Here is a 16,766-nt window from a genome sequence, read left to right on the forward strand (position 1 = left end):
GACCTAGAAATTTGGACTGCTACTGGCACTGTCATATGCCAAGCCCAACTTGGGTCTTGGCTGACACTGGAATAGTAACATAAATAAAACAAGAATCTGCATTGTGTTTAAATGGCTTCCACTTTTGACTCACCTCAGTGTGAGAGAAGCCCTCACTGTGTAAGTTTTATACCACTTGTGCCATTGAAAGAAAAAGCAGTTTTGCAGTAGAAAATATGAGTCTCAGTATGACGTTCCACGTTGTGTAAAATTCAGATAAAATTATTTAGAATGTAACAACACAGATCTTCAAGGGCAAGATATATCTCTCAGTCTCTATCCCCTTGAGCGCTAATCTACAAATCTCTACAATTCCACCCACCAGAAGGAAAGGGCCAAATGCTACCAAAAGACTGTATCTGTGGGATTTTGGGATCAACAGCAAGTATCAGAAGAAATCACAATGAAACAAGCTGCTGAAATTTCCATCAACTCTCCATAAAGCTGCAACATCCACAGAATTTCTGCAGAGACTGAGCTGCTGATAGGGTTGCCTGCCCTGCAGCCTGGTGTCCCAGAATAGAAATGATCAGCCCCATCTGTGAATACCACCACCATCTCTTTGAAGCTGTGGGGCGGGGCCACCATCTCCTTAACTCCAAGTCAACAAGAAAACAACCACCTGTCCCTTGCTTGAGTGGTAGGAAGCCACTCAAGAATGAGAACCTCTGCTCTACCATAGACATGCTGATTACCAATGGGGCCTTCATCACAAGCAGTAGATATTTCCTATCTGGTTTTTATTTTAGAGCAATGTAGATTTAGAGATTCAATGCTTTATGGAGGCAAGAAACTTGTGTGGAAGAGCTTTCAAACAAAACAACTACTGAGCCATCAGGCCATGGAGACACAGTCATTCTGGCTCTAGATAGCCCACCCACACTATCCTAGAGCTGCAAAGAGCTTGGTAAGACTGTTCAGGCTAAATAGTTTTCTTCCAAACCACTATGAACTGGAAGACAGAGTAAGTCTCCCAAAAAATGAAAATTACAAGTGGATGCACAAGGGGAATTCAAGAAGAAAGTTCCCACTTCACCAGGTATTTTTAGGCACCTGTCTGGAAGTGAAATAGGCTGAGCTGATCTGTTAGACTAGTTCTGTCACCAAAAGGCTTGATCCTACTCTCCTCTGCTCCCACCCCATCACTCCCTCCACTGCTCATCTGGCTGCTTGATGAGCCTTTTCAGTCCTTAGACAATTAACATGGGGGAAGGAAAAGAGGGCAGAACACAGCTTCCTGTTAACAATTTGTATTTTTCATTATTTCGATTCTTAACCTTTTTTTTGTTTTGGTGGGTTTTTTTCCTCTTTCAGGAATAATCTTGAGAAAGAAGGAGAGAAGGACCAAAAAGAAAATCCACCAGACTGAATAACAAGTGAACAGAGGGCTGGCCAGGAAGAACTTCTTTCTCCAAACATGCGTGTCAGCAGTGAGCTCAGTAGGTAACTGAGTTTGCAGTTTCCAGTACAATTCACCCTCCAGAGACAATTATTATAATCCTTCTAGGTCCATGGTGGTTGATGTTGACAACCACAGCAGACACACGGGGGATTCCCTGGCAGCCACGTACAAGAGCATCTGCACATAGAGGCAGGGTTATAACTCTCTTGGCTGAAAATTCTTCGGCTGGATAATGCCATTTTTGCATGCCAGCTCACAGCACCACTGGAGGAGAACGATAGTCTTTAGCGACAGTGCAAACGTACCTTGCAACATCTGCACTTAGGTCACAACAACCCCATGCAACACTACAGGCTGGGGGAAGAGTGGATGGAAAGCTGCCTGGCAGAAAAGGACCTGGGGTTGTTGGTCAATAGGCAGCAGAACATGAGCCAGCAGTGTGCCCAGGTGGCCAAGAAGGCCAACAGCATCCTGGCTTGTATCAGGAATAGCGTGGCCAGCAGGACTTGGGAAGTGATCATCCCCCTGTACTAGGCTTTGGTGAGGCCACACCTCGAGTACTGTGTTCGGTTTTGGGCCCCTCACTACAAGAAGGACATTGAGGTGCTGGAGCGTGTCCAGAGAAGGGCAGCGAAGCTGGTGAAGGGTCTAGAGAATGGGTCTTATGAGGAGCGGCTGAGGGAACTGGGGTTGTTTAACCTGGAGAAAAGGAGGCTGAGGAGAGATCTTATTGCTCTCTACAACTACCTGAAAGGAGGTTGTAGACACGTTGGTCTCTTCTCCCAAGTAACAAGTGATAGGACAAGAGGAAATGGCCTCAAGTTGTACCAGGGGAGGTTTAGATTGGATATTAGGAAAAATTTCTTCACCAAAAGGGTTGTCAAGCATTGGGACAGGCTGCCCGGGGAAGTGGTTGAGTCACCATCCCTGGAGATATTTAAGAGAGACATCTGGATGTGGGGCTTAGGGATATGGTTTAGTGGTTGGACTTGGCAGTGCTAGGTTAATGGTTGGACTGGATGATCTTAAAGGTCTTTTCCAACCAAAATGATTCAATGATTCTATCTGTGCCGTACCAGAACGACTCCAAATGGAAACAAACTACCTTGCACGTAAACTGCCAGGCTAACAGTGAATCTCATAGGAAGCAAATCTTTTGTAAACTCAAACACTTCGCTAAAAAATGCTTCATTTTATACTTAAAAGAAAAAGCCTTGTCAGTATTGCATGTTGGAGATTTGATGAAAGATGACATTTAAACCAACTTCGTTCAATATTAAAAAAATCCTGGGAGGATATTTAATTAAATTTCAATATAATTTGCACAGGTTTAGTTTAAGTTCATCCCTTATTACTTCAGGCTGCTTGCTGAGAATCTAAAAGATAAGTTCTTGTCTCAGTTGAGAGAGGCTGAAAGGTGGGCTCTCCCGTGGCAATGCCCCAGCTTGGGAAGTTCACTGCTGCCCCTCGGAAGTGGAAAGTGAAGATGCCATCTGAGGGACAGAAAGGCCTGAGCAGGCTGGAGGTGTCTCTGGGGAACAGGCCCAAGTAGAAACTTTTTTGTGGTTCAGCTGTAACATCAGCTCCCCCCAACTCATCCCCAGGGCAGAGAGCATGGCAGAACTTGGGAGTGGAAAGCTTTGAGGCATGGAAAGTTTGAGCCTCAGAAAGACCAAGGAATTATAAATCCATTTTGGAAGGCTTGAATAAACCAGACCCCAAGGAGGGGAATACTAAGCATGAAGAGCCTAATGCCATAGGTCCCTTTAATCTGATATCCTGTTTCCCAGGATAAAATGATTAGTTAAAGGTTATATAAAAACAAAACCAAAAAAAACCCCACTACATTAAATATACAGAGTGATGCTTCCTGTAGGTTCTCCTCCCCCCCAAGCTTCCAGCACTCAGTGGTTTAAGGGCATCCTGCACTGTAAGCTACAGCCAGATCATTATTTTACTAACCTCCCACCCTGCACGCATACAATTAATGTCTTTTTCAACATAGGTGTATTTTTAGACTATAACATCTTGTGGCAGTGACTTCCATTTAGTTATGAATAAGGAAGACTGGGGTTTTCTTTTGCATTGACTGATTTAGCCATAGCTCTTGTTTGGTGAGAAATAGTGAATCATTGTTCCTTGTTTGCCTTTCCCACAAGTTTTATGATCTTAGGACTGCTAAAGACATGTGCCAGGAGAACTCCCCAAGGCAAGTCTAAAAGAGCAAAATCTTGGTAAAGAAACAAAGGGAGAAGAGAGGGAGAGAAGCAGATTAAAGCAAAAGTAAATATGTATCAACGCAGAGTTTTAAAGCTCTGTGAGATTTAAATATGACTCGGTACCATTCTTCTTGTTCTAAGAAAATCAGTAGCATCTCACTTTTCCTGAGTGCATCTCTTTTCTTCTGTCTAATTTGTAGGAGGCAGCATGTCTAAAACAGAGACACCACTTTAAGGTGCTCTATGGCAACTTCCCCACCAGTTTACTTTTCAGGTTGCTTTGATTTCCACCATGACTTTACCTTCAAAGGTACTTCAGAGCATACCCAGCTGATGGTTCGTGTACACGTCCCCAGCCTAGTCAAGAGTCTAGCTCTTGCTTTGACACACATTTTTCATTTTTAGCTTCCTCAATTGAAAGGCATGCATGCACACACCCTGACATATTTCTCATCTCATGTCCCAGCCTAACGACTGTGCTTTAATTGGCCCAAGGCATTAAACCGAGCCCAATAGCTGTTTGAGTACAGAGCCTCAGCTCACATACATTTTCCATTGTTTTCTTTTAACGTTGTACATCAGATAGTGGAAAAATAAACATAGGTTGATATCCGTCTGTCAGACTCATCAAAATAACATGTTTAAAGGGGTTAGCAGCATCTCTGCTTCGTTTCCTCCCCTGGCCCTGCAGTAAGAGCTGCTCAGAGTGGTCCTGAGGTGAGGTTATCTGCAGAGATAGCCCCAAGAGGCTGCCTTCACCCATGCCAGTCCTGGGACAGGTTCTACCCACTAAACGTCCTCCAGAAATAACCCACAAGTCCAGCACTGAAGGCCTCAGGGAGCATGCTCATCTCGCACATGGGCACCTTTCTGCTCTTCCTGAGCTGACCCTGCTCCAACACATCCCTTCAAGGGGAGCTTCCCACCATGCACAGGAGCCATGGCACAGCCCGTGAACCACGGGATGGAGAGGTGGAGCCAAGAGAGACCAGCGCATCAGCTAAGGGCATCACAGATTCCTGGCCCAGCATTCCACAAATGCTCTACCACATCGGGTCAAGCAGATGGGACATGGCACATACTTGGGATAGAACTACGATGGCCATTCAGCCTGTCTGAATGAGAAGCTAATGAGGAATTGGGAGAAATGACAGCTCCATGGCAGGAGGGAAGTAAAGTCTGCTGCTGGAAGGAAACTTTTTGAAACACCACATTTCCTCCCTCAGTTTGACACATGCTCAATGTGGCACCACTTGGGAGCACAGGAACAAGGTGTAGAAATAGGGACTTTCAACCCATGTGGTCAACAACCATCTCTCGCTCCTTGCAAAGCACTGAGCCCCCCGTGCTCCCCAGCAACCTTGAGGGGCCAGGCTGGGAGCAAATCGAACCCCTGACAGGCAGGCACCCGAGCTCGGGAGTGGATTGAGGGGTAGGCACCAGCCTGATTTTAGGGCATCCAGATCCGTGACTCCTGCCAGAGCTCTGGGAGACACACAACGCTCAAGACTCACAAGCTGTAAAATCCCGCTCAGCTAAGTTGAGGTTCTTTTTAATTAGAGAAAACGCTGCCCTAAGAAAAAGCAAACACTTATGTAATGGGTATTACCCATCTGACTTCAGATACCAAAAAGAAACCTCGAGGAATCTCATGTAAGCTAGAAATGTGCAATAAACAGCAGTTTTGGTGTGCGGTGTTGGAGTGACCAATGTAAGTTTAACAGTTTAATGCAAACATAAGCCATTAATTTAAGGCCGTTATTTTTAGCAGCCATAGAGCTAAGGGAGAAACGGTGCTAGCGGAGCCAAGAAAAACACAAACAAGGATGGTGTGAGTCTCTCTGCATCCCCCTTGCCTCTGCCACCGCAGTGCTGACGTGCCATGCCCTTTGCCACACACGGCTCCATCACAGCCCCCCTGCACCTCGGGGAAAGTTACTACAAATTGTGAGCTTTTATTTGCAGATATGCTGGTGGTTTTGGGGCAACCAGGCTTCTCACAAGAGGCGGTTATGCTACAACACTAAACAGCCTTCACAATGTCATGCAGTTTCTCTCTCTGGGATCTTCCTTCCTTCCGTGACGTAGCAACACCAAAGTGTCATCCAAGGGAAAATCTGCCTGGAGAGACCTTGAGTCGTCCTATCCCACAGTTCATGCAAATATCTCTCTCTCTCTCTCTCTATGTAAATGCATGTGTGTGTGTTTATATATATATATATATATAAAAAAAACCAGAGCAGAATCCTCAGAGTGAAAAGATCAACTCCGGGTCAAACCCAAATGCAAGTCACTGCTTTTGTTTGCCTCACATCTCACCACATGACACACATGCATTTCTCATTGTGGGTGGTATTGCCTGTCAACTTACACTGACATTAAAAGGGAAATCAGATCTTTAGGCTAAATGTGTTACCATTCATTTTGGAAAGCAAGCAATAGGCAGAGCTTGATTTACTCTGCTTAACCTAGAGTAAAACCTATTATCAAGAACAGAAGTGCTCGCTGAGACAAGTTTATATGGAAGAAAGAAGCAGCTGGATTTTAGCAGCAGATTTGTCACTATGTGCCCAGGTCAGCTCCCGTTACAGTCTAAAGATTGGGACAGACATTTGTGTGGGCCCGCGGTGGCCAGCTGCAGCAGGGGATGGGCTCAGTAGCACAGGATGCTATATGGAGGAGTCTGGCCACCCTGGCAGGTACCTGATGGTCAGCCAAGGCGGTGGGGCAGGTCAGGAGTCGGCGGTGGTCCTGAGCAAAGCCACACAGCTTTGCCAGGGAAAGGAAAGCCTTCTCTCTGTGTCCGTCAGCTTAGTTTGTGATTTTAAGAGGTAAAAAAGCTGTGGGAGAACTCCTTCAGACAAATCTGTAACTAGGAAGATTTAACAGGAAAGGAGAGGTACAAAAGGCAACTGAATGAGAAAGAAATCATATGTGGAAAGTCAAAGTCTGCCCATCAGAACACGGGTCAGGAGCATTTGGCAAATAAAAGGAAGACAAACATATAACTTTACCCAACATAAAAAGAAGAAAACCCAGCAATCCAGCAGACCTCTCCCTGGAGCATGGGAGCAGAGCAAAAAGGGTGGAAACAGGGCCCATGCAGGGTGGAAGTGACTCCCCAGGTCCCTGCAGGAGGTGCAGCTGCTCCCCCACCAAGGTGCGACTCACCTACGGGCAGCGTCCTGCAGCCCCGGGCAGCAGCTTCTGCAGCGGGGCGAGTCCTTACGGGCAAGCCAGACCTTGGCCACATGGGGGAAGGCCTGGGACCCCACAGGCCGTGCCTTTCACTGGGACAAAATGGTGGATTGGCAGGTCATGGGCATCTTGCCTCCATAGAGGCAGCTGTTCCTCTGGGTGGCAGCAGTAGGACCCCAGGCACAGTGCTCTGCCCGCACTGCCTGTGAGACGCCTGGCCCTGAGGCCTCAAAGTCTCTCAGTGTAACGCCATCCCTCACCTCCGAAAGGGCAGCTTTCACCCAGCCAGGGAGGGAGAGGAGTGTCCCCTTGAGGGCACCCAGCAGTGTCCGTGTCCACCTGCCCTTTGGCAACAAGCACTTTCCAGATATACCTTTGGCGTCCGTCACAATACCCCAAGCCAGACAAAGCAAAGCGTGTGGTTCAGATCTGTGGGCTCCCACCAGCCCCGCAGGATGGGCCCAGCCAAAAGGTGGGCCATCACTGCACAGGCCCTCCCGTATTTCCCAAGCTCAGCGGTCTCTGGGGGGATGCTCTTGAACATGGCGCCGCCCCCCCCAAGCCCTCTGCCGCTCCCCTCACAGACAACATCGCAGCTCCTGCCCTGCACTTTGCCTTCACCTTTCCCCACCACATGACACCTTCCTGACCTCACTGATAAATGCCCGAGCCCGCACTCCACTGCCACCTCCCCGTCGGCAGCCCCCAACCACAACCTAGTGCTTCCAGGACAGAAATCTTTCTGGGCCCTTTTACTGTTTTGTGCATGGAGAAGAGAGGCTTGTGGTGTGGCAGATCCCTTGGTGCCTTCTTTTCTGTGTTTTTTTTTAGGTTTGGTTTATCTTTGGAGGCCAAATAGGCCTCGGCAAGAAAGCAGTCTCACACCATCCCACGCAGAGGACAGCTGAGCAATCAGAAAAGCTGGTCATCAAAGAGAAAGGGCTTCTCAAACTTCACTCTCGGCAAAGCTGCCATTTTACCACAAACATTTACACCATATTTTGACATGAAAGGAGTCTATCAAGTGTTGATAGATTTACGTAACAGATTCCGCCATCTGGCCCCTTCTTCACGCTCTTGTGTTGGCACGACGTGCACAAGCAGCATGCAGCCACGGCTTTTCCCCTACAGCCATCCACCAGCTGCCACGTGGCATCATGGCGCGACGGACGTGCCACGGTGGCACAGCCAGAGACACAATCGTTAGCAAGCTTTACGAGTGCAAGGTCTTCCCACAAGGCACAGCAAGACACCTGCCCTACCGTGAAACTTCCAGCATTCATGGCATCTTCAGGAGATCCACCTCCTCTGGAAGTGGTCCTGCCCCATCGTACAGCTCTATGATGAGAGAATCTCCTGCACTGGGACTCTGGGCAGGCAGCGGGTCTCGGAGGAAAGGCAGGATGCAAGTTTGAGTACAAGGCTTAGAGGAAAGTTAGGATTGCTCCAACAACTCAGTGAAACTCTACCAATTCCCCGCTGAAGTTTGTGAAATTTGCTGTCTGGCTGAAGATGATTCTCACTCACACTCTGGTAAAATGATGTTAACTAATATGAGCTGAATATAAATACCATTTATTACATTTTCTAGTATACACTTCCAAAGCATGCATTACCAAATGTATTTTTAATTTGATATAAACATTAAATACTTTGCTTTGGCATTTAATACATCCTTATGGGATGTTATCATATACTATGTATCTCTATCATCATGCACAGATGACAAAGAAATATACACCAGAAAATATTTTTCTTCCAGAGAAAGAAAAGAAAAAGCCCTACAATAAAAAGCTTCCCAGTTTTAAATTTGAAGTAAAAACAGAAGTAATGAAAACCAACAACTCCTGAATTGTGAAGTCAGTAGGGTAAAAATGCACATTATTAATGATGACATGACCCACAGGAACAAATACATGTAGGTCCAATCTTGCAAAGTCAAGCTAGTACATGCCTTTATTCCCTACGCTCCAGGATCTGACTTCCTTACATACTTATTTAAAAATAACGCTGCTATCCATGTCCTTAAATATGAACAGCTACACTGCCAAACAGCTCAGCAACCCGTACTCCTGGGTTTTCAGAAGTTAAATAGATGGCAGCTAGTGCAAAGAGTTGAAGGCTGGTTTCCTAGTTCAGTCCTTATTTTTAACTATGTCCTCATATGTTTAACATGCAAAAAAAAAAAAAGCACTTAAAAATTACCCCAAACTCTGTTTCTCAGGGAAGTACCTACCTTCAAAATTCAAAAGACTGAAACAAATCACAGCTGGGGTTTATGAAGGTGCCCTCTTCTGGCCTTTAAAAAAAACCCTTCTCTTGCTGTCACCTGGTTTCTTTGCTTCGAAGAAGTACCAAAATGAGCATCTGATTGTGCAAATCTTCCATTTATTTAATAAATTGGCCAGAAAAATACCACCACAGAATGTTCTTGATACCATACAAAAAGTTTAAAAATCCTTCAGTTACATGAGTTTAGAAAAATAAGTTACAATACTATTCTAGAAATCCCAGTAGAAATACATGAATTTGTTACCAGGTAGAAATTTAGGCATAAGGGGTTTTGCCCAGAGGGCTGGAGAATTTACCCCCTGTTCACACCACACTACTAAACTCCTAAGAACCATTTAATAAAAGTAATCCGAACCTTTCTGCTAAAACAGAGGGAAATGAAAAAGCAGATCAAAACCCGCATTCATTTCCACTACAATGAGACATTTTTACCATTTCTTGATAAATATCTATGTAGTTTATCCAAAACCAGAGGAATATTCAAGAATTTGTTACTTTTTTATGGAAACCTCTGTTTTAAAATTATTGTTTTTTTAATTAAATATAAACCAAAGCACACATGGAAGTAAATACAGCTTTTAGGCCATATCTACATGGATTTTTCACTGTTGGTTTTTGGAGGTTGGGGAGGTGTTGTTTGCTTGTCTGTTTTGGGGGAGGTGTTGGTTGGTTGGTTTTTTTTTTGATTCTACAGGTTCACTAATCTGAAGGAAAATCACAATAATGCTGTGTTCAAATTGGCCAATTTAGACCTGAAATGGTGCAGCGTACGATAGCTCACCTGAAAAGGGAGAATTTATTCAAATTGAATAAAGTTGCACAGAGCTCTTGCAACTATAATTCATTCCAAAGTGAAATTCTGTCTGTGCCAACTTTGATTAATTATCATCACATAAGCTGCAAGATAAAGCTAAGATCACATCTGTGTTATATGCACAGTTGTTACTCTCAGGGGAAAAAAAACACAAACCCTTTCTGTATAACAAGGCCTTAATAAAAAGTATTTTTCTTGTCTCACCAAGGAGAAATTTTTCACAAATAAGTTTCTCTAAAATAAAAAGTCACAATGGAGTCAGTTTGGAAGCCAAGAAATATGGTACTAAACTTTTTTCCAAGGCTATCTTCTTCCTCATGATCAAGCATGTAGATACAGTTTTCCTTCCACAGACATGTGAGCTGGCAAAATGCATGTTCACGAGGAGACCTTGCAATTGCTGTGTTATAACCTAGAACACAGAGGGACTATACAGTTATCTGAACTTCTGGTAATATTCTTCAGTTCGGAAGTTCTCTGTTCAGGTAAGAAACTAGAGAGGAACAAAACCAAACTAAAACAGTTGTTGTCCAGCTGTGCTAGCAGTTCTTCCATCACTGCCCACCAGACAATGCAGGCTTTAGGCTATGACTTCATGAAAGCATTTGTTCAATGCCCTGCTAAACAACAGCTCCATAGTCAATATTCCCATTGCGTTGCTAATTGCCAGCCAATCACCGCAAGTGACCGACTCCAACAGTGCTTGTCTCCTAAGGATGAGGGAACACTCTGGCTAAGATGTACACCTTTCTGCAGACATCCGAGGATGACTTCTCTCAAAACCTTTCTTCTGAATTGCACAAGTCAGGCACTGCGATGAAAGCCAGTCTCTGGCAATAACAAGAATGGGGGTCTTTAACCTCAGCATCCAGCCTGAAGGGTATTTTCACCAGAACGCTTAGTCACGGACAGAGTGGTGAATACCTTAAGAGAAAGGAGAAGAAAAAAAAAAAACCCAACATGATTTAGTATGGCCAGAATGAATTTTCTCTTCTAGAAGATCAACTTGGGCATAATGCTCAAAACTGCTGCCATTTCTTAAAGTAATAAAATAATATCGAAAAACATACATTTGAAATCCTTTCCACTAAATAGCATCCAGGCATACAAATACCCTTTGTTCTCTTCATTTACCTTATGGTCTTCCTTTTACAGTGGAAAAGAAAGAATTAAGGCAATCACACGGATTTCTACCACCTTTTATCTTAACACTCCTAAGTTTTTACAGTGGGAACGAGCTCAGCAATAATAAACTGTGGTCTGTACACCTAATGAATAAGTGTCTCTATGGTTCAAAGATAACTTTGTTAGGAAAGTGAAGTTAACGCAAGGCTACGGCATTGAAGAGAACATAAATTTTGCCTCTGTACCTTTCTAGATATAATAGAAATGTGGAACTGATTGCTGATGCAGGTATTACGTCTGGGAGTTGTATGCTCTGGACAATAGCTAAGAAACAATTAGTACATCTAGTTTGAAAAAGTCCAATCTTTACTGCTTTCAAGTCACATTAAAGAAAACAACATTTTCAAGAATAATTATTATAAAATTAAAAGGTATCAAAATTCAAGAAGAAAAATTCTACAAACCCTTGTTTAATATCAGAACTTTACTATGCAAATAATTGCATAGTTTTGCATAGATACAATATAGAAAGGAAAAAAAGGAAATCAAACCCACTTCTATCTAAATGGTTCAAAGTTGCAATAATTAGCTATCATCAAAGCCATCTCTCAGGAAGAATAAACTTAGCACAGAATAAAGTATATACACATTTCGGTTATGCAAATAGCACTGAAGTATCTAAAGATAATGGGGATCTGAAAGCCCTACAGTTCTCTAAGCAGAAGCTTTGCTGCATTAAGGCTGCTAGCAGCTCTTCAGAGAGCCACATCAATAAATGATATATCTCTCCACTTTCTATAAGCATGTAAAGCATTACGCACAAAACAGGAAGACAAATGCATGTCTAATATAGATGGCAGAAGAACAGCAATATATTTAAACTATCATGCCTGGCTTGAGACAGAGTTTCTAACTCTTTGGTTCTGATCCACAGACTGATAACATATGGGAATCTTCATTTATTATTATTTCACTTTGAAAGACAAAGATTAAAAAGCCCAAAATTTATCTGCTTTCTTCCTAGCCTGACTGGGTGTGCTAGCCAGTTCCAGAGGCTGCAGGGACCACACAACTCCCTAACTTCAGTAATTGGATAATTATTGGAAACATGAGGGGGATTCAAGTGAAGACAAAACCTTAGATCCAATGGCTGGAAAGCCATCGTTAGCTAACTTGAAGAATCACCCCAGCTTTAAGACGACACTTTCTCTTAACCACAGATGCTTGATTATACACGCCTGTATTTCAAGAAGTGCAGCACAGTCCAGGCTGAGAGGTAATTCTCTGTAAGGCTGAGGTCCTATCAACTCTGTGCTCGTCGTTATTTGTACCTCGCAAGAAGTTCCATTCAGAATTCATGTTTTCTGCCAAATAAAATGCTGCTTGAATAAGAGAAGTGAAATCTGTCTCTAATTTGAAAGCAGTGAGAAATGGGGCCCTCAGTCTCACAGGAGTGTCTTTGAGCAATGATTTAGTACTAACATCAGGGAAGATGTCAGCATTTGACCCTGTAACACTGTCCCTTTCCTGCTCAGATCAGACTTCATTTTCCTTAGTTTTTACATGGATGTAAGATAAAAATAACACCGATATTATCCATCATTCTATTCATGCAGATATGCACAGTCCTCACAAATTCTGAATATTTTTTAAGCATTTTTTTAATCAGAGAGTACCATCTTGTGCTTTGATTTTTGTTTACTGCTTAAGAGATTAAATTAAGTAACAGGCATAAAAAATCTTTTGAAGACTGGCACTAAAAATGATCGCTGTTCCCTGGAGCTTTTAAATAGTGTATTTCTCCTGAGCCAACTTCTTCCTCCCCCACTCAAACAAATACAATTATCTGAAATTACCTCCCTAAATTATGTCTAACCATGATTCTATTCAGTTTCAATTTTAGCAGCTCAGATGTCCAGAATAAATTATGACTATCATCCTCTCTTCACACTGCATATGCTAATATCCCACTAGAGTTCACAGGTTTGAATGCCTCACTCAGAGTTCCCCCTCCACAGGGCCCCGGTAAGATAAGGACCAGCAACCCCTCTTCAAGGGCTTTCAAGAACGCCATTAGATGATACTACAGAAAAAAATCCAACAGAATCTCTATTGTGGATGCTTTGAAGATGATTCATATTGCTAGCAGTTCATTCCATTAATAGGGCTCTTCTTATATTGCTTATACTGTATCACTTTGGAAACACAAAAGAAGAGAAGGGGACTTTACTCCTGCAGACCACCATCCTGGTGCTCTCTACTAAACTTTGTAGCTAACACATGCAGGTAAAAACACAGATTCTGTACAAAGACCTACAAAGGTGATACACAGCTTTTGCAGGGATCCTCAGCTCATATAACTGGTCGTAATACTAATGAAATAAGGGGAGCATCTCTGATTTATACCGGTGAGGAGCTGTCCCCCATCCACTAATTAAGCTCTTCATTAAAGAGGAGCAACAAGACAAACACAGGAAAAAAAGATGGTTGTGTGGCCTCGTGCACTTCACTTCAAAAGTAAAGTACTAGAGAGTAAAGGAGAGATCTTTAAAAGGGTAGAATTTAACAGAGGTAATTGTCACATAGCTGGTCCCCTTCTATAGCACCAGTTGATAAGCCTATTTTGAGTACACACATCTAAAAAAAATTAGCTTTGACAACCATTTTAGCAGAAACAGTATTTGAAGCCTTCATAAACAGATCTCTGAGTGGGAGTAAAATTCTGTACTTCCCAGTAGAGGGAGCACTGGATTAGGGGAGACCATAAACACTTCACAAATGAACATACTAAAAAAAAAAAATAAATCCCAGATTAAAACCAGATAATTTCCTGTCCTTCCATCCCCTCTACTTCCCCCCAAATTTGGATCTCTTTAATAGAGCTCTCCTATTCAGATTCCCAACACCTTAGCCCAGAATGCTACGAAAGCTGGGCTATGAGGTGACTTCATATACAAACCTCTGCACAGACGGGATGAATTCCTATGGTGCTGTCCAGCTGTTCTTTTGTCATCCCACATTTAATAGCAGCTGCAAACCCTTGGGTGACTTCTCCAGCATTTGGACCAAGGACATGGAAACCAATGACTCTCTCCTAAATACCAAAGATAATCAAATACAAGCACAGTCATACATTCAGTTCTCTTTAGACAACGTGTAAGGTTTTCTTACTCAGAGTATATAGTTTCATCAGTTCACAAAACATACTGCAAATTAATGTAACCACACAAATGTGAACTATCATTAGCACCAACAGAAGGGAGATAGCGGGTATAAATTTTGTTCTCCCTCTGAAAAGATTCAGCTAGGAACTCAAGAATCAGCCTTATTACAAAGTTTTGTGCACGAGTCCTCTGTTTACATCAACAGCACACAAAGTTAACACACACCAGGATCTATGTTTGATTATACCGTACGTCCAAATTGCAAACATGCATTTAAATTTTATTCAGGCAACCTATTCCACTCCTTTCAACAGACTGCTTGCCTAAGTCAAGATGAGCACCTTCCACAAAGGTTTGCAACACCAGGGCCTGTTCTGGGTGGGTACACGGTGTGTTTCTATGGAAGAACTTTCGTTTGATGGCTGCTTGCAGGAAAGGGCCACAAGCTAAAGGTTTGGCTAACACACGTGGCAAGAGGTGCATTGTAACTAAACTGACGATGACTCTTGTTCCAGCATTCACTGTCATTGGGAGATAATATAACTACCAACTAGCAAAAACACACTGAAAGACACCCAGTTACAAGGAAGATACTATTACTTCACACTTCTCACATCTGTACTACTGTTCAACCGAGCATATATCCTCAGCAAACACTCAACAGAACAAGCTGTACTGACTTGACTTGCTTTTCTTAAAGGAAAGCTTGCTTCTCTATGAAAAGCAAGTCTCCTTCAGCAAATGCCAACTGCTGTGGGCTTCAGTGGCTTTCAGGGCATTAATCAGGTTTTGCTGAGCATAGATGTAGCCTAGATGGGTGTCAAAAGTTATCTGCTCCTGCCGCTAAACATCACATATAAGGGAGTGTGGATACTCAGTACACTGAGATGTTATTTTTCTTTCAGTAAGCCTGAGGACTGAGACTTACCGCAGGGTTTATTCAAATAAGAAAAGCTATAATTAGGTAATAGCTGAAATGGAATTATCCTTATTTTCCTTTAAAAATATGTACATATGTAAAAATAAAACCATAGTAATAAAACTGGGGTAAACTACAGTTTTAAATAGTTACTGAACAAAGTTTTCATCTAGGCTAACTTTCAACTCTACCTCTAAATATTTAAACACGTTCCCAATTTTCAGGACAAGAAATGGAAACAAATTAATGAAACACTTTAAATCACCATTCAACCTTTTCATTTTCTTACGTAACTTTGTATTAGGAACATAACCATGGGTTCTGAAACAGCTTCCACCCTACTGCAAACTCCTCCAGAAACAGGAGATGGGCAAAACCAGACAGGTTTGCAAATTTTACAAAATGGTGATACAATGCTTAGAGAGACTACAGTAAGATAAATCTGTATTAATTAAGATGAATCCTATTATTGAAATCACCTAAGTTTTTATTAAACAGATGATGATCATTCAGAGGCGGGCATATCAATTCTTCTGACCCGTTAGTAATATGTCTTGTGCTTCAGCAGGTACTGTACATTTTCATAGCCAGGAAGTTTTACCCTACTCCAAGGATAATCCTGGCATTATCACCCTAAATGAGATCTGTGCAGGCAAGATACATTAATCCAGTTAGAATGATCTCAAGAGTTTTATAGACACATGTGGATTTGCAGAGTTGTGATGGTTCCTGAGTGATCTCAGATTCAGAGAGAACAATCTCCCAGAAAAGAATGTCCCAGTTTGGGGAGGGGAGAATAAGATAAACAGGTAAGACTTCTAACCATTTTTATGTGCATTGATTCACTCACTTTTCAAATTTAATGAAATGTCTTAGAGCTCTCTACTTCTTATTTTACATATATGAAAAAGGTACCATATAGCAAAGGCAACGGAGGAATTTTCTATTGTACTTAAGGGCCATTTTTGTATAAACAAAAGTATTATATCACTACAGAAATTTATTAAATTTTAAAAGGTAAAAAAAATTTTCAATTTATTTTTTATTTGTTAAAAATAACCTATTTATAGCTGTGGTATCAACTGTACCTACAATGAACACATAGCTGCTGTTTTCCCTGGAAGGAAAGATGCACTTACATTATCCTGAATATTGCAAATTATCTTCGCATAGCATTTGTTGTTGTCTCTGGATGGCACAGTCCATTCCAATGGCCAGAAATGACTATGGTACACCTGGAAATACAACACAGGTTAAAAAAAAAAAAAAAAAAAAGTTGTGTATTTTCACAGCACAGAGCATGACCTTCCAAAAACTACCAGATTATCTTAAATTTGCCTCGTCTGCCTCCAAAGGTGGAGCTTTACTACTGATTGCAATTGCTTTTGGAAATCACACATGTAAAAACTTTCAACAATAGTGACGCAGCACAAGGGTGAACTGTTAACTAATAACTCTTCATTAGCAATCAGCCATGCACATAGAATTTGGAACACTTGAAATTCAGGTGGGGCTCCTCCTCCTTGACAAAACAAGCACTAGTGTCATCCAATAATTTAAAAAAAAAAAAAAAAAAGAAGCCATAAGTCTATTA

The 16,766-nt window shown here is 42.3% G+C and overlaps 1 protein-coding gene across 1 annotated transcript in view; it reads right to left on the minus strand.

Annotated features, from left to right (window-relative positions):
• Positions 1-8,417: 8,417 nt before the first annotated feature.
• Positions 8,418-16,766, minus strand: part of TXNRD1 (thioredoxin reductase 1) — a 29,304-nt gene continuing 20,955 nt past the window's right edge. Inside the window, exons 12-14 of the mRNA XM_010304598.2 lie at positions 16,312-16,407; positions 14,049-14,183; positions 8,418-10,888 (exon numbers count right to left, since the gene is read on the minus strand). Coding sequence (XP_010302900.1) covers positions 10,826-10,888; positions 14,049-14,183; positions 16,312-16,407 — 294 coding nt within the window. The 3' untranslated portion in view covers positions 8,418-10,825. The remainder of the gene's footprint in view (positions 10,889-14,048; positions 14,184-16,311; positions 16,408-16,766) is intronic.

Source organism: Balearica regulorum, chromosome 1 (assembly GCF_011004875.1).
Source record: "Balearica regulorum gibbericeps isolate bBalReg1 chromosome 1, bBalReg1.pri, whole genome shotgun sequence".
NCBI lineage: Eukaryota > Metazoa > Chordata > Aves > Gruiformes > Gruidae > Balearica > Balearica regulorum.